This window comes from Crocodylus siamensis, chromosome 4 (genome assembly GCF_052110815.1).
Source record: "Crocodylus siamensis isolate JL-2025a chromosome 4, ASM5211081v1, whole genome shotgun sequence".
In the NCBI taxonomy this organism is placed as follows: Eukaryota; Metazoa; Chordata; order Crocodylia; family Crocodylidae; genus Crocodylus; species Crocodylus siamensis.
The window spans coordinates 93,021,966-93,039,729 of NC_143398.1; the positions used below are offsets into that span (position 1 = coordinate 93,021,966).

Genomic DNA, 17,764 nt, shown 5'->3' on the forward strand with positions numbered 1-17,764 from the left:
AACAAACTCCCCACAGAGGTGGTGCAGGCACCTACTCTGGACTCTTTCAAAAAACAGGTGGATTTATTTACCTGCTGGGGTCACTTGATCCCAGCTGACTTCCTGCCTATGGTGGGGGAGCTGGACTTGATGATCTCATGAGGTCCCTTCCAGCCCCTAATGTCTATGAAATCTATGAAAGCCTTGAATGTATTTGATACCTACACAGGCATTGATGCCTACACAGTCAGATGGATTGCAGATTGGCTGAAGGGTCGCACTCAGAGGGTGGTGGTGGATGGATCATATTCAACCTGGGGAGAAGTGGGCAGCGGAGTCCCCCAGGGCTCGGTCCTTGGGCCCACGCTCTTCAATCTCTTTATCAGCGATTTGGATGACAGGGTCAAAAGCACCCTGTTTAAATTCACTGATGATACCAAAATTTGGGGTGAGGTGAGCACACTAGTAGGGAGGGAAAGACTGCAGCAAGACTTGGATAGGTTACAGGGATGGGCTAGCAAAAACAGGATGCGCTTCAACACTGACAAGTGCAGGGTGCTGCACTTGGGCAGTAGTAACCAGCAGTAACCACTTGGGCAGTAGTAACTTATAAGAGGGGAAACTCCCTTCTTGAGAACACGGAGGCAGAAAGGGATCTTGGAGTCATTATTGACTCCAAGATGAACATGGGCCAACAATGCGAGGTCATGGTTGGCAAGGCTAACTGGACCTTGTTGTGCATCCACAGGTGCATCTCTAGCAGGGACAAGGGGGTGATCCTCCCCCTCTATGCGACGCTTGTCAGGCCACAGCTGGAGTACTGTGTCCAGTTCTGTGCACCCCACTTCAGGAGGGATGTGGACAACATTGAAAGGGTCCAGAGGAGGGCCACCCAAATGGTCCAGGGACTACAGGGCAGACCCTACAATAAGAGACTGCGGGACCTGAACCTGTTCAGCCTTCACAAGAGAAGGCTGAGGGGGGACCTGGTGACAGTCTATAAACTCACTAGGGGGGACCAGAAGGGTTTGGGAGAGACCTTGTTTTCCCTAGCGCCCCCTGGCATAACAAGGAATAACAGCCACAAGTTGTTGGAGAGTAGGTTTAGATTAGACATCCATAAGAACTACTTCACAGTTAGGGCGGCTAGGAGCTGGAACCAACTTTCAAGGGAAGTGGTGCTGGCTCCTACCCTGGGGGTCTTTAAGAGGAGGCTTGGTGCCTACCTACCTGGGATCATTTGAGCCCAATTTTTTTTCTCCTGCCCTGGCAGGGGGTTGGACTTGAAGACCTATAAGGTCCCTTCCAACCCTACTTCTATGATTCTATGATATTAATTTTACTTATGAGAGGGGAAATTGTTTATGTGATCAGGCAGCACATGAAAAATTAAAGTAGTATTGCTCTTAATATTGAATGGCATAATTATTTAAAGTGAATTTAAGACCTGATCCAAAGTATATGAAGTCAGTATAAAGATACACAGGTACAGCAATCACAGGATAAAGCTTCAGCATATCACCCTGGCAATGTCTTAAGCTGGATCTGCAAGTATCACCTCTAGAAGAGAGAAAGATGCTAATTGTCCATTTCCTTTCAATTATTGGCCAGTCTGCTGAGGTTGTGGCTGGGGATGCTGTCTATGACATCTTTCTACTGTATATGCTCTCTTTTCCTGATTACAGTAAATCATTGTCACTTAAAGAAACATCTTTTTTTCCCAGCTTGGTCAAATGCAAGAAGACTGATTGTAGAGAAGACTATATGGAAAGAAATGAAGATTCATTTTTAAAAGATGATACCGAAAGAAGACTGAAACATCCAGTTGTGTGTCAAACATCTGCCTATTCCCTATTCAATACCAAGAGCGAGGATCCCAACTCAAAGATTTCTCAGATGCCTTCAATTCTTCGAGCAGATGAAGATACACAGCTGAGCCAGTTGGATGAATACACAGTTCTCACCATGTTACAGGAACTTGCAGAAATGTTGCATTTCTTTGCTAGTTATGAAATAATTTTCCCTCAGGGACTTATAAATGTCCTGAACTATACCTGGAGAGAGCTCTCTGAAGGTGCTGATTACAGCAAATGGTGTCGGAAGTCACTAACATGCGAAAGCCAAAGCCTGGGGAGAGGCCAAGCATTGGATGAATATGACAAGATGGTTCCTAGGTCTGAGTGCATAGGCTATGAAACTGCTGAAAATGCAAAAGTTTGTCAGCGTAAGAGTGGCGTTTTACATGGTGCAAAGGAAAAAAATCTGGAAACTGCATCAAATAGGACTCTAGGAAACAAAGGTAAGTACACTGTACAAAAGTGTTCTATTCTAATAGGTAGGTATGAAAATACAGCCAAACTAGAGCACAGGTAGAAAAAAAATATCTTGGCTAGACTACAGGCTGGGTAGGCATCTGTTGTGATTCATTGCGAAGTATTGTTTTAGAGCATTATGAAATAGCCTTGCAGCTGGAGTGAGAGGTACCAACACTTGGGAAAACTACAGTGAAACTGGGCAACATTTCAAAGCATTTTTCAAAGCGTGTTCAGTTTTCTATTTCAAGGTGAGTAAAGGAATAACTATCTGGAGCCAAAAGGATCATCTGTATCCAAAGCATATTACACAACAAACACCAATGCTGTAATAATCACCAGAGAGCTGCTGGTCTTAGACAAGTCTCATTCAGCAATTTGTAAGCAACTGCAGGTGTCTCCTTAACAGACAGCATTTGTTTTAGAAAATCTGTATGTGTTTATGTGTTCACATAATTCAGCATATTTATATGCCCTTTAATGCTTTTTTCCTTTTCTTTAGCTCCCGTCGCACAACATGCTACCCAGTTACCTATCACAATCAGTTTCTCACTATCATCCAAACACTGTGAGGAAAGAGGTAAGATGTTAACAGTCCCAAAGCCAACAGATTTCTTTCTTTTGTTTTAGAAAAAACCATGCCCCTTCTATATGTTTGGTACTAGGTGTCTGTGACAAACTAATACCAACAGGTAAGACAGGCATGGTATTCCCTTATGCTTAAGTTAAGGCAACTATATGAGTGAGGTTGGTTATAAAACAAAATATCGAAAGAAAAATCTGAAAACAGAACAAAATTTCAATGTCTGCTTCAGCCAGAGAGACCACAAGCCCCCTAGGTCTATTCTCTCCGTAGCTGTATGTTTATATATCCACCTCACAATCTCCTTTCTGCTAGTAACGTTCATCAGTTGTCCTCTGAGGAATGCCTTCAGACCTGTCTGAGGAATACAGGACAAATCACTGTTTTAAGATAAGATTTTAAGTCCATGTCTGCTAGAAACTGTTTAGGCCCCTTACCCTGTTACCTATCTTTTTCCTTTAAAGAGGACAGTTATGCATTGGGTTGCAATGCCAATCACATGGTAGTAAACCTAACTGTTTATAGATTATGTGGTCTAATAAGATGATATAGAGTGAACTTAGGGTGCTTGTAGATGTGTGGGGACACTGCTTTGACTTGCTGAAATTACAGTGCATTGGAGCAAACTTGATTAACCAAGTCTGCTCAAGTGTGCTAATTAGCATGCTCCATCAGCCTCTGTCTCTCCTGTATCAGCATCCCTGCACTTCAAAAATGGAATTGTGGGCATTTTAACTAAACCTTGTTCAATGAGATTTAGTTAAAGCACCCCTACTGCCATTTTGAAGTGCAGAGATGCTGATACATGAGACACTGCAGGTGCTTTAATTAGAGTGTCTCTCAGAGCCTCTCTAATTAAAGTGCTCCCCCCCAACCCTAAAGCATGTGTAAAAACACACCTAGTGTTTAACATAATGTTATTGATTGCATTTCTTTAAAAATGTAATATTTTATACAACTCTTCTTCCCATCTTCCTTGGAGTTGGTCAGGTGGCTTATTGCCCATATTCTACATGTGATCAGAGTATAGAGCTTAAATTCTTGGACAGATAACAGGTGAAAGTGCTGCAGAGGCAGCAAATACAACCTCTGGAAGCCAAGAATCAGTACAGTGAGAGCCTCCATGACTATGTATGTTGTGGTGTGAAAAGATTGTAGTCTTCAATCTTGTTCTGAAAAACTTTAGACTTATTTGATTTTCTGGCATCACTTACTTTGCCTGGGTATGTAGGCATAAGAGAACAGCCCTGATGCAACATCAAGTCTAGTTTGACCATGAACAGGTCAAACTGGTTAGGACTAACTGTTCTAGCTTCTGCAGAGATGGACAGCCTAACTGTTCAAATTTTTCAGTGATTTCAGGATCATTTGCCAATTTGATCACACATTCCTTCAACACTCAAGGTTTTGTTCCGCACATTTCTACCATAACATCACTTATTATGGATTTCCCAACAGCAAGCGTGTGCCCAGGGTCTGTCTGGGGTAGCCAGCTCTCATCAGAAAAATCTTTTTTCCTGTTCCGTGTTGCATGGTGGTCCCATTTGCCCTAGTCTAGTACTACAAGCTTCCCTCCTTTTATGGGTAAGGGATAAGCAAGAACTACTTGGTCCCCCATTCTGTTACTGTTGACCTGACCAAAAAGTCTCCTGCTATCTGCCTGACTTTGTCTTGCAGGTGTGCATAAGTCAGGTATTTCAAGAGTATAGTACACTGAGCTTTATAGCTTGAATACCATAAATTGCTATTTTGCTTCTCTGGTTATGTGTAGCAGCATACTCTCTTTTACCTCTTCTGGATCTTTTGAAGTGTCTCATAGTCATTTCATGGGCATGCCAGTGGAAACAATGATCAAACCTTAACTATTCCTCTCTGCCTTATTTTGAGAAAATGCTATGAAAATGACAGACCATTTTAGGGAATTGTGGGAGTTGAATTTGTTCTTTCACAGTCCCTTGGGCTCCCACAAAGCTTTTGAAACAAAATACTCCTTGGAGATGTACTAGGAACTGTGTGAAAGGTACTCAGAGGGCAGTGCATTCACCAAGTGGAATGGACCCAGAAAAGGAAAGCTAGTGTTAAGACACAGCACCATACTGCTTATACCAACAAAACCCCAATGAGTCAGTGGTGAAGATGTGTCCCAATTCTCCAGTGATTTTTTTTTCTGGCATTAAGACTCTGTAGTATGCTGCATCCAGCCCATCTCAGCAACAACAGTGGGCCTCTCTGGCTGTAGGGCAAATAAATAGTGGCTGAAACTTCAGCAGGTTTGAAGTTTGGATGCGGTTCAGATAAACATCGACCCTGGAACTTATCTGAATTATCTAGTCCTTTGAATAATTCTCTCTCCATAGATGCCTTTGTTCTTTGTTTTTTAACCAAAGGAACTTGGAATGCACTTTCTCTCCTACTAACATTGTATTGTATATAGCAAAGAAGCTGGTTAAGGAAATAAACAACTATGGAAACTTCATAATTGTATCAACAAGCCTTACATTGTATTGGCAATGCCTTGGATCAACATTTAAAAGATTGCTCTCTTGCTATAGCTAATTCTGACCTCTCCTTTTGTTTCTTAAGGTTGGATTTTTCAGTGTTCAGACTCAAAGTCAGAAGATCTTGACTGGAAAATACCATATGTCTGGGCAGTGGAGAGACTCCGACAAGCACAGCAACAAATGTATCGAACTGGGGTTTCAGTTTCCTTTCATTCTTATTGGGGTTAACCTCTATGGCAGTGTCTTTATGGTATTATTAACTGAAATGATAGGAGATTATTCAAACAATCTGAATTGATAATATAGAGATCATTATTTCTCTGAAGATTTTTGGAACTCAGTTAAACCTTCACTATTCATAAAAAGAAAAAAAAATGCACCTTTTAATTTTTAACAATATCAGCAGAAACATTTTGGAGGAATAACGATTGGCCAGGATTAATCTTGTCATTAATTTTGAGTAAATGTTTTATATCACAGTCACAACAGCTTGTTTAAATATATTTTGCAACAGAAAACATCTTGACCTATGAATACTACTATACAAAATACAGAATAGCACTCTCTGGGTGCATGTACACATGTGCATTTACTACACACTAACCGAAATTACTGCTCAGTACGGGTGCATATCTACACATGCACACTCATACTGCACAGTAAATTGGCAATTTATGCCAACTTGAGCATAAATTTGATACCTGCATCCTGCAGGTATCAAATTTATGCCTGATTAGTTACTGCATAGTAACACACATGTAAATGCCTTACTGCACAGTAACATTGTGTGCATGTGTGTGGACTGACTTGGAACTAACTTTAGTCCCAAGTCAGCCCACATACAGTGTTAATGTGCTTTAATGCCTGCACGTGTAGATGCCGGCCTATTCCAACACGGTAAATTTAAGCCGGCATAAATGCACATGTAGACACGCCCAGTTTCTACAAAATATTCCTGCAAAATACTACACAGACGCCTGTCCTCAATCAGGGTTTGAGAGAGGACTGGGATATAAGGCCCAAAGGACTACATTGTTCAGACAACTAAGGGTCCACTAAGTACTCTTGAGAGGGCAGCAGTAGCAAAGAACCCCTGTGTCTACCTGTTCCCATTCTTTATACACTAAACCATGGATGTCAGACTCATCTGGCCCTATGGGCTGGATGAGTGACATGGGCCAGCACAGGCTGGATCAAGCAAACGGGCCCCCAGATGCTGGGCCCTTTCCCGCTTCCCTCCCCTCCATGCCAGATCCAGTGCCTCCTCCTCCTCCAAGATCTGTGCTTCATGCAGCATGGGTCCCAGGGGAGGTGGCTTGAGTGGCAAAGTCCAGACAGGACAGATGCCACATGTAGCACAGATTCCAGACCACCTAGAGTAGTGCCCATTTCAGCTGCAAAGTGGGTGCCATGTGCAGCATGTCTTAAATCTGCAGGAGCAGGTGTCATGTGTGGTGAATGCTCAGGGTGGGTGCTGCATGTGGCACAGTTTCCAGAGTGGCCAGAACAGGCACCACATGCAGTATGCATCCCAGGCCTTGCCCATGCGGCCAGTCTGGGTCAATTCAGTCCCCAGCACTAAACCCAGAAATGGGGCAGCAGAGCTTCCATTCTAAAGCACACTAGGGACAAAGCTCTCAAGAACAGTGTGGGGTGCCCTCAGGGTGGCTTCACTGCCTCTTTTCCAGGTTTTGTGCATGCAGAACATGTGGGCATGGTGTGCTTCTCCTATGTCTGATCCTCGACTAGCATATGGGATTTTATGCTACTATTCTCCTACTATAAAACTTATACCAGGACTAATTAGGCCTGAGTCAGGGAGCTGCAACAAGATCCCATCAGCTGTCACATATGGACACAGTGGACGGTTAGGGCCTACCTACTATAGGTACCAGGTTAAGAAACAAATCAGGCTTAATTAGGAGTCATGAAGACAATTACTAAATATAAATACCAATAACATATAAAAGCAGCTATTAAGATTAATCTGTGTAGATTTGTGAGTACAGCATAGTTTCTAAACATTAATCCCTATAAGGGAAACCCTTGCTATTTGTGCATTTGGCATTCATGGTTTCAAATATTAGCAAATGCCAAACCCGCATCTTAAATACCCGTAAAGGAGCTCCTCAGGAGCTCTGCGCTTGCCACCGCCATGCTCCTGCCATTGCCAGTGCACCATGCCCCACCCCAGTTGCTGGGGGCACTGCATTTATGAGCATAGATGGTGTTCATGAACACAGTGCCTTATTCATGGATTTCTCCATTTGCAGGAGATACATTCTCATATCCCCCACAAATGGCAAGGGTCTCCTGTATTTTAACACCCCTCTGATTATTTAGTATTTTGGCTATAGTAATATAGGTTTATTAGTTAAAATTATAGTTAAAATTAGGTTTATTAATTGTTCATCTTGTATCTTAGATAAAAACAAATATTAAGAGTATATTTATTAGGGTTGATCAAATAATGTATGTAATAATTATCAGGAATACTAGAGGGCATGAGCCAGTCCAGGGTCAGTAGTTGGGAGTGCAGGGAGCTTTCTGAGCTCACTGTATGCAGAGCTCTGGCAAGACTTGCACTTATCAGTCAATGACTTCAAAGAGCTCACTGTGCATATGTGGCACAGCAGAAGGGGTGTGTGACTGCATCAGTGTCCCACTTTGATCCACCCCTGCTAGGAAAGATCAATTTGGGGGGTTTGCACAAAGGGACTTAAAAGCAAGGTGAGGTCCAGCAAAGAGTGGAATTAAAAAACTAAGTTAAGCACCCAAGTCTCCTCTACAGAGAATGGGGAGAGTTCAGTACCTGAAAATGGGATTCACAGGCCAGCCAGTAAGAAATGCTGAAGAGGAATGCATCTGAAATCCCATCTCTGTCCTAGATTTAGGCAGCTAACTGCAGTCCTGAGTTAGGTACTGGAGACTGGGATTTGCAGTTCAAATTCTGATTTGTCAGCTTGGATGCCTAAATGATTCCTTTGGGCACTCTTTTCTTTGAAAGTCAATGGTGCCCAGCCTAGTATTTAGAATGCCCAGGGTGTGGGAGACTTGGGTCCAGTGCCCTCCTCAGTGGGAGGGAGCTCCAAGCCCCCATCTCCTACCTCTTAGGAAAGTGTCCCAGCCAACACGTCTTAGATTGTTCTAAATGGGGCACTCTCCATCCCTTGCATTCAACCTTGGAAACTACAGAAAGAAATGAATGAGGCACGGGGCTAGAGAGAGAGAGAGCAAGCAAAAGAGACTTTGACTATGTAGCTGACTGATGAAGGTATTTCCCTAGAAGGAGGGAAATCAGAAAACACACACAGGAAAGGAGACATGTGGCAGCAGTTTTTCACTCCCATCCTGGCTTTTTCAAACACTTGAAGAAAGGCTGCTTTGCTGACCTGGGTTTTACACCCTGACCCCAAGATTCCTTGTGCATCTTTGCATCCAAGAATAATTGGATGCACAAAAATAAACCATAAAAACCTTAAAAGTACATCATGTTTGGAGCTGATGGGAGATGTCAATTTGTTTCACTTTGAGCTTATAGAAGGATGCTGAACCTGGGTCTCCCACGTTTGACAAGTATTCTCCATAAGGGCAAAGACAAGAATTACCTTCCACAGATGCTGAACATATTTCCCCTATAAGGTTTCCATAACAAAATGGCCCATCTGTTTGGAATTGAAATCCTGAACCTGGGCAGTTGCCAGATTCTAGGCCAGCACTCTAGCATTTGACTGTTATTGAATGCTTATATTTAGCTTGGTCAGCACAAAGTTATACTTAGTACTAATTTTTTTATTTTTTACAGAATCAAAAATGTAAGAAATCTTGGCTAACAGACAGGAATGCCTCTCAGATTTCTACTAGCTAATGTATAGCTTTACTGAGAAATGACCAACTTTTGTAGCAACTTTGCTTCCTAATGACTGTATTTTATATAAAGCTTTTGACATAACTTGGCTGTTTTAATATCTGCTCAAATTCTATTATATAAAAGTATATACAAAATGTTATAAGTGAAAAGTCTGACAAGAATAAGTCTGACAAGAAAAGCTGGCAAGATTAAACCAAAACTAGTAGACAGAATTCTGATTTAGCCATCCCTCAGTTCTGGTTATGTTTATTTCTCGTGATCAGCTAGAATACTGAAATATACAGAAATATTACTGTCAATATTTTTTTTATATTTCAATATTGTTGTTGCTTATAAAAATGAAGTAAAAAAGTAAAAGGCAGCAATAAAAGTCTGCAAGGTCAAAGCTGATCTAGGGGTTAATGTGCAAGAGTAGGAGCCTGGAGACCTGGGAACAGATCTTCAACTGGCTCAAACTATGGGCCCCCCTTGTTAGCAAGAGATCTCTGACAACTGATACCAGCAAAGTATCTGCTTTGTGGTCTTCAGTTCCAGACCAGCCACAGGCCTGTTATGTGATCTCATGCAATGAGTTTGACCCCTCTCAGTCTGAATTTCCCATCTCTGAAACGGGCATAAATAATATTGATTTGGTGAGACTTTATTTACTGAATGATTATAAAACTCCTTGAGATCTTCAGCTGAAAGATCTTTTAGAAGTGCTAGTAGTCATGACTGTAAAGAAATTTAGTACCAAAAAAGGCTTTTTAGGAGTGGCTATCAAGAGGAACCAGCAAATGCGGGGGGGAACAGAACAGAAGGAACAAGTTGCATTTTTCTGATACTCCAGGTGAAAATTCAGACCTACTGCTTTTGTCATTGTTCCTGTAGGTACATAATAGCCAAACCTTTTTAAACAGGAGCTCTTCCCTCTGAGAACCAGTCACATTGTATCATGCAACTTCTACCACTACTGACAGCACACATTGCCAGTGTACAATGAGCAAATGTGGACAGACATTTAGCAATGTCAGTATTGATTGGCTGGGGTTTTTCAAAAGTGCTTAAGGGATTTGGATTCCTGCTTAAGTTAATAGCTTTGACAATCTCTTACTAAACTGGAAAAATATTTAACCAAACTTTGTAGCCTTTATTTAGCCAAACTTTCATTTAAATTACTGTCAGTTTTGCCTGGGTAAAACTGACAGGTTTTATTCCACTGGGAAGTTATAAAAAGGTTTATTTTTCCCCTCCTTTTTCTCTTCTCCAAACAGAAATGATCGGCTATCCAAGCTGAAATCTGCAGGATTTGACAAGCCAGTCATTCTCCGCCACTATGGTGATGGTGGGAGAGAAATCTTCAACAAGAAACTTAAGAGACAGACCTCTAAAACATTCGCATTTGAGCTGCTGAATGGAAAACCGCAAATACCAACAATTAAGCAGATGGACCCAGCATGGAAAAAACTGCATTATGGGCTAACTGACGGCTCATCATTGGTTTAGTATCCTTTAGGTTTAATACAGTAGAAGTGAATGGAGATTGGGGGACAGTTTCAACAGGTGAAAAACTGATTTGGCTTTTTTTTCTTAAAGCATTAAATCTTAGGAAAATTCAGAAGAGCAAAGCATTGTCATTTTGTTATCTGCTTATTGGTATGTATTGATATGGCAACAGCATGTAGGTAAGGCAAGAGTCAGGCCAAGACTAAGCAAATGGGCCCACACATATACTCTCCCTCTCCAACCCAACCCCCCGGCCAAAAAATATATTTTTTTAATTATAGCTAGTCTTTTATTTTAATTGAAACTGGGACATATCAAGAGCTACAGCGTAATCCGCTGAAGTATTATGCCTTTAACCTGAACAAACAGAACTTTAATTAATTTTACTCTGGGGCACTACCCTATAGTGTCAAGTATAATCTGATCCATGGGGAAATGTATACCTGCTAACCCTAAGAGAAGCCAAAACAGGAAGCACACTCCTGAGTCGCAGAACATTTCTCTATTTCCTATTGGTCTATACCAGCAGGAATTTACCATCTACTTCTCTCTCTCTGATTCAGCAAATAAGGTGAATCCTGTAGGCAAGGCTCTGCCCATTCTCCAACCCTCCTTGACCACCCACTCCAAGAAAGGTTGAAAAGCAAGTGGCCCCACTTTTTCTTATATTCCAGGTCACAAGATCTTTGTAGTCCATTAAGGCCACATCCACATGGATAGGGGCAGGCATTTGTAGTGTGGGTTTGGAGCAGCAGAAATAGTGTGCCGCTACATTGTGCTGCAGTGCACCCACCTGCTCATGCAGTTTGCAGTGGGACACATTCTCCCGCTGCTCCATGTGCTGTGGAGGGCAAGGAGGTTGTCTGGGGCACAGGGTGCCTCAGCATTGGGCTAGCTGGCAGGCAGCCCCCACTCTGAGGCACTCTGCCCCAGCCAGCTGGGGTGCAGCACATGGAGATGTGCTGCCTGATGTGGCAAGATCATAGTGCGCAACTTCTTTGTGGCACCACAAACTGCACATGTTGCATGTTAAACCATGCCCCATGCTGCTGATTTGCAGCACTGGAGCAAATTTGCTACCGGGATTTCCTGGTAGCAATAAAAATACCATGAGAAAAAAGCAGTACAAAGCACACCAAAGTGCTGTGTGCTGGCACAAATGTGGAGATAGGGGAGTAGGCAGCCCAGCTGGCAGAATAAGGGCACTTACTCTGCCCTGGGCTGCCTGCTCCCCCATCTCTGCATGCTGTAGAGCTCCTGCACTGAGGAACTCTGCACCCCAACCAGCCACCCCCCGTCTGTCTGGGGTGCAGGGTGCCTCGAGACAGGGGAGCAGGCACCCCTGGGCTGGGATTCTTAGCTCTTGGCATGGGCATGTAACATAAATCACAAGCCTGAAGTTAGGTTATCAGGAAAACAAACAAACAAACAAACCCACTTCCTTGACTCAGACTTCTGCTATCCTTCTGAGCATCTGGCAGCTTGCCAAAGCTATTCTGATCTCCCAGGTGGGGGTGTATACACCAACATATTCAGTGACTCTCCCAGTCAGACCATACTTGGAACCTTTACACCTTCTGGGCATGGCAGTATTTGCTTTTCTAACAGGTAAGTATTTGCCTTAAAAAAGACATGCTACTATACTGTGTACTATACAAGGCAATATAATAGGCACTGTACCTAATATGGTGCTCAAAGCCACGACTGAGTGAGTGTGAGATCTTGGGTAATCAAACCCCAGCATCATCTGATTTTTGAAGCTGAGTGGAGACCATTTTGAATATTTATCTCCTGATTTATACAATGAAATAGCAACAAAACATCAAATCTCCTGGAGAGAAACCTTGCACATGGGAAGGGAGACATGGCAACAGCTGTTCACTCCCATCCTGGCTCTCAAACACTTGAAGAAAGGCTACTCTGTTGAGCCTCCATACCACAAGCGATGGAGACCATGCAACATCATCTCCATAACATCGTAGACCAGGGGTCAGCAACCCCCAGCACGCATGCCGAGCAGGGCATGCAAGGCCATTTTGCTTGGTACATCACTGCCAGCCTGGGCTCTAAGCACCTGCTGCCAGCCACGGAGCCCAGGCTGCTCCGGGCAACAGCATGTTGGCGCTCTGGCACCTTCCAAGGTAGACATTGTGTTTTTTTCAGCACTCCAGCCAAAAAACATTGCCTACCCCTGTCCTAGACCATGAAACATGGCCTAGGACAGGGGTGGGCAATTTTTTTGGCTGGAGGGCCATTTAATGAGTTTTGGTGACCTGTCAAGGGCCACATCCATTTCTCTCTCCCTGTCTCTCTTGGTATCTTCTCTTCTCTCTGTCTCTGCCTCTCTCTCCCCCTCCCTTCTTCCCTCCAGAACCCAGACAGAGCTGTAGTTCACCAGGAGTCCCAAGACTCAACTGTGGACCCAGACAGGGACTTCTGCCACGGTGGGTGGGACAGCATCGTCAGCTGTGGGTGCAGCTAGCAGATCCTGGAGTCCTGTCACAGAACCTGCCAGCAGTGTCCACAGTTGATGCCACTGCCCACCTGGCATAGCAAAAGCTCCTTTTTGGGTCCACAGCTGACACTGCCAGCAGGTTCTGGATCAGGGCTCTGAGTGGGAGCTTCTCTGTGCAGGGAAAGTGGCATTGTCAGTTCTGGATACCACCAGCAGGTTCTGCCTTGGGGCTCCTGAACTTGCTGGAGGCATCCACAGCTCATATTGCCGCCTGCTGGCTATGGCAGAAGCCTCTGCCCAGGTCCACAGCTGATGCCCCCACATCAAGAGGTGATGCTGCTGGGTGGAAACAGCCCCATCCACCCGCCTGCCCAGCACCACACAGTGGCTGGAGTCAGAGCCACCAACTGCCTGCAGACCAGATCCAATGAGTTGATGACTGCCCAGCCATGGGCCAGATTGAATCTGTCAGTGGCCTAGATTCAGCCTATGGGCTGTATTTTGCCCACCCCTGGTGTAGATCACCTGCTAGTACAGCCTGCAGGAAGACAAGCATTTGTCAGATACCTTCACATAGCGTTCACTGTTTCACAAACATCACAGAGAGTTAAATACCGTTTGTTAAATGTATCATTAGATTGATTTTCATTATATATTTTTCAGTGAATTATGAACTCTGCACTTCTCTATAGAGAGGCAGGAGCTGTTGAATCCTTCTGTGGAGCAATTTATAAATTGCTCCGTAACTGGGCCCTTAATATGAGAAAAAAGTATCTCTATAATAGAGTTATCACAGTTGTCTTTAATAGAGTCAAATAATTGCCTTAGTAAATCTCAGTTAAGTGCATACTTGAGACCCTTAATTGTAAATAATGTAGTTCTTGAACACCACACACACTTTTCCACCCGAAGTCAGCCCGTCCCCGCAAACTGGGGTGTGTGTATTAAGCAGGGAAGTTGATTTTCTGACTGGGATAGAAGCACCTGTTTTGATCCCTGCTCCACAGTGCTATTGCTATTCAGGCAGATGAGAGAGTCAATTGGCTCAATGGTCATTGTTGCTTACTCTACAGGTGTTAATGATTCCCCCCACCCCTCTTGTTTTTAATGGTTTTGAGGTTCCACTAATCAAGCCAAACATTTTTAGGGTAATTTTGCTGTCTGGTTCTTGTCTGTGTCTTCCTGTGTAACAGCCTTGGCAACTAGCTGTTTTCAGAATCAGAGATCCACCTATGAAGAACAGTCTTCAGCAACAGCTAGTGCTTCTACTTTAGTAAAGCAGGAAAGTGAGGGTAAGTCAGTTGAAGATTAGGCTCTGTCCCTGCTGGAAAAATCTTTTTTCTTCATTCTGTCTTTCACAAACACGGTGTGTATTATATTCTGGTATTTTGATTTTAGTTCTATTTTATTTCTTTTACTGGATTTAATTTAATCTGCCATCTTTGTGTTGTACAATATTACTTTCAATGTTTTTCCTGACTCCAACAACCAGTTATCCTTTTATTTCATTTGAGGTTGGGCTGGGATGCCTGTAGGCCATAATTCAGCAACCTACAGCTCATGGACCAGATTTGACTCTGACAAAGAGGTCTGATCTGGCAGAGAGGAAGAGGTGGGATGGAGCTGTTCCATGCCACTAATCTCCACCACAGCATTTATTTCAACTGTGAAGCTTGCTGCTCCTCTGCATCTGTGCTTCCTCCTGTGTAGAGGGGTCCGGTCTGTAATGACGGTGAATGCAGGCAGCTGGCTGTTCTGAGGGACTGAGACTTCTGGCCACAGCCATGACAGAGTCGCAAGCTGTAGCCTGCACCAGCAAAAGGCTACCCACCCTTGCTTTAGGCAATTCACTTAAAGGCACCAATAATTAAAAGCACATCCAACAAAAGGCTATAGGAAGAAACTGGCATTCTGAATATTCATTATAAAATTTCAAGTGCAGTCAAAAGAGAACACCACTTTACATATCCACACAGGAGCAGGGCATGTGCGTGCATGCATGCATACATGTGTGTGTGTATGCTGCCCACCCCCCCACATTCTCCTGTCTAACAGAAATGTACATTTAAATGATTTACACAGAAGAAGTTTCAGTCCCATTTAAAGCATGTAGCCATAAATGAGAACACATCCTTTTTAGGAGCATAATTACTATATACTTGTTGTGCAATGCTCAGCATTTTTATATGTGGTAAGTACACTTTATTACTGTTGTTTACCCACCATTTAGACTCCCCTTTAACTTCTCTTTTATAGTCCTTGATTGTTAGCCAACAACATAATATTCTGAGATAAGAAATACATGTTCTGGAAAGTTGAATAAAGACTAGAGTGGAGTAACAATGTGACATGCAAGTGCCTGCAGCTGGAAAGAAATCATGTAGTGTGGGTTTATCATCACCTGGCTGAACATGCCCTTCGAGTCTGAGCAATATGACAGTCATCGTTTTGTGGTACCTGTACTTTTTTTTAGGTCAGGGTGGGTAGTCTTTTAAACCTCCTTTTTGTTGTTTTTTTTACAGAATTTTAAACCTTTTTATAAGGCTTATAACCTTTTCTGAAAAAAATGTGTTTTTAAAGTAAATACATGCATTCAAAAATTCTCAATTAAAAATATTGAAAATTTGAGCTGCGTCTCCCCCGGGTAACTCTATGATGATAGGAAAACAAGCAAAATCATATGGGGGCAAAACACAGTTTTTAAGTCATATTCTTAAAACTGTTTTCTTATTGTTAGTACATCCTTAAGTCCAAATCCCAGTGAGACTTTAAGAAATGTCTTTCTTAAAGATTTGTCACCCTGGCCCTTTATTTACACTAAGATGTAAAATCTTTCCGTCTGAATATGAGACTTTCCAACAGAACCAGGGAAGAGTAAATAGGACATCCTTGGTATCTCTAAAGATACAAAAAATAAAAAGTTAAAAATCTTATCATACCTTTTGTGTATAGCTTACAGAAACAAAAAGCCCATGTTTGGATTTTTAAAAATCCTTTGCAGAGTTTCAGATTACCTTAAAGTCTTTTCTTTGGAATTCAGAATATATTATTTCAAAACATAAGATCCAAGCAGGTCAGCTGGCATGTGTGTGCTGGGGTAGCTACAAGTAATTAGATAAATGCAATAGTATGGTCAGTCTTGCTAACAGAGAAATACAATAGCAGCGTGCCTCAGACAATCAGTTCAAGGGTCTTAACAACATACTCTTTTGGGGTTGATAAACATGTGACTTCACCTAACCTTCTTCTTCCTTCAACTTCATGCTTGCATGTGAAGAATTCCATTACTCATTACTCATCAAGAATGGCCTAAGAATAAGAAAGTGTCATATTAAAAGTCACAATGCATTACACACCAGTTTTTCAAACATTCCTACATTTCATGTAATTATTAAAAGCAGAATTTAATTTCTTTGTGCGTCACTATTCCATCTGTAACAGGCAAAATTATTTATGTAGGCCTCGCAGGTGTGTACCTTGTGAAAAGCTGGCTGAAGTGCTGTCTGTACAAGGTAGTAGGTTAATTTAAAATCACGTGGATCAAAGCAATTTCCTCAGCCTGATTATATTTTACTAAAGTAAACCATGAAAAACTGGTTTCGTGTTTATGGTTATTTACAGTAACACTGTAGCAATGATGTTTAATCAGCAAGGAGGAGTGATGACTAATAAAGATGGAGAAATAATCAGAAAATGGAAATGGCCTCGGGAGGGAAAGCTTAGTGAGCCAGTTATAATACAGGTAATATTTATACCATTATGTGTTTGATTTTTTTTCTCTTGTTAACTTCTTTCTCAATGCCATTGGGTCTCTGGGAGATTTTGTAATTTCAAGGACAATAACCCGTCACATGTTTCTATCCTCAAAACGCTTTGCAAAGAATAACTACCTATAACTACCTAAAACCCTCAATCCTCATGTAACAGAGCAAGAAATGCCATCTAGCTTTTATTTATGTGGAATCAGAGACAGAGAAATGATAAATGACTTCCTCAGCACTGCTGAGAGAATGGATCCATGAGCTCAGAATCTCCAGTGGACATCCTCCCTCCTAGGAGCAGTTTTTGGAACAGTCTCTTCCAGAATTGTTACTGCTGTTCATGTATCATCTGTGAATGTTTAGTAGCAAGCAACTTGATTTCAGGCCTGATCTGGTGCCACTGAAGTCAAGTGGAAAGCTCCCAGTGACTTCAGTGGTTGTTGGATCAGTTATACAATCCCTGGCAATGAAGGTACAACATTTTGCTTCCAAAATCCTTAAGTAAGCCTTCAGGTTGTGAGTTTGTAAATATACTCACAACTTAAGAGGTCAAGTCAGGTTTAGTTGTTTGCTATCTGACACAGAGCTCCTGGCACTGTGTTTAATACTTTATACAATGAATACAGACAGGAGCCCTGACAGAATGACAGGTAGCTCACAAACACAGATGGTTTCTGTTACTTGGTTGGCTCATGTTACCTAAGCTGGCAGCCCAGCTGGGAAGAAACAAAAATGGCATTGAGACTCCTGCAGCTTCTGTCACTGGTGTTTTCAAATATAACTCTTTTTTTCTCCTGTGAGAATTCAACATTGAAGA

The 17,764-nt window shown here is 42.5% G+C and overlaps 2 protein-coding genes across 2 annotated transcripts in view; both read left to right on the plus strand.

Annotated features, from left to right (window-relative positions):
* LOC149866083 (uncharacterized) overlaps positions 1 to 16,830 on the plus strand; it is a 33,090-nt gene extending 16,260 nt beyond the window's left edge. Inside the window, exons 5-9 of the mRNA XM_090042887.1 lie at positions 1,704 to 2,278; positions 2,794 to 2,871; positions 5,458 to 5,557; positions 10,500 to 10,730; positions 14,679 to 16,830. Coding sequence (XP_089899013.1) covers positions 1,704 to 2,278; positions 2,794 to 2,871; positions 5,458 to 5,557; positions 10,500 to 10,730; positions 14,679 to 14,721 — 1,027 coding nt within the window. The 3' untranslated portion in view covers positions 14,722 to 16,830. The remainder of the gene's footprint in view (positions 1 to 1,703; positions 2,279 to 2,793; positions 2,872 to 5,457; positions 5,558 to 10,499; positions 10,731 to 14,678) is intronic.
* The window catches only part of LOC149866084 (uncharacterized protein C3orf20 homolog), a 48,519-nt gene continuing 43,009 nt past the window's right edge, over positions 12,255 to 17,764 (plus strand). The window contains exons 1-2 of the mRNA XM_090042886.1: positions 12,255 to 12,339; positions 16,808 to 16,928. Coding sequence (XP_089899012.1) covers positions 16,821 to 16,928 — 108 coding nt within the window. The 5' untranslated portion in view covers positions 12,255 to 12,339; positions 16,808 to 16,820. The remainder of the gene's footprint in view (positions 12,340 to 16,807; positions 16,929 to 17,764) is intronic.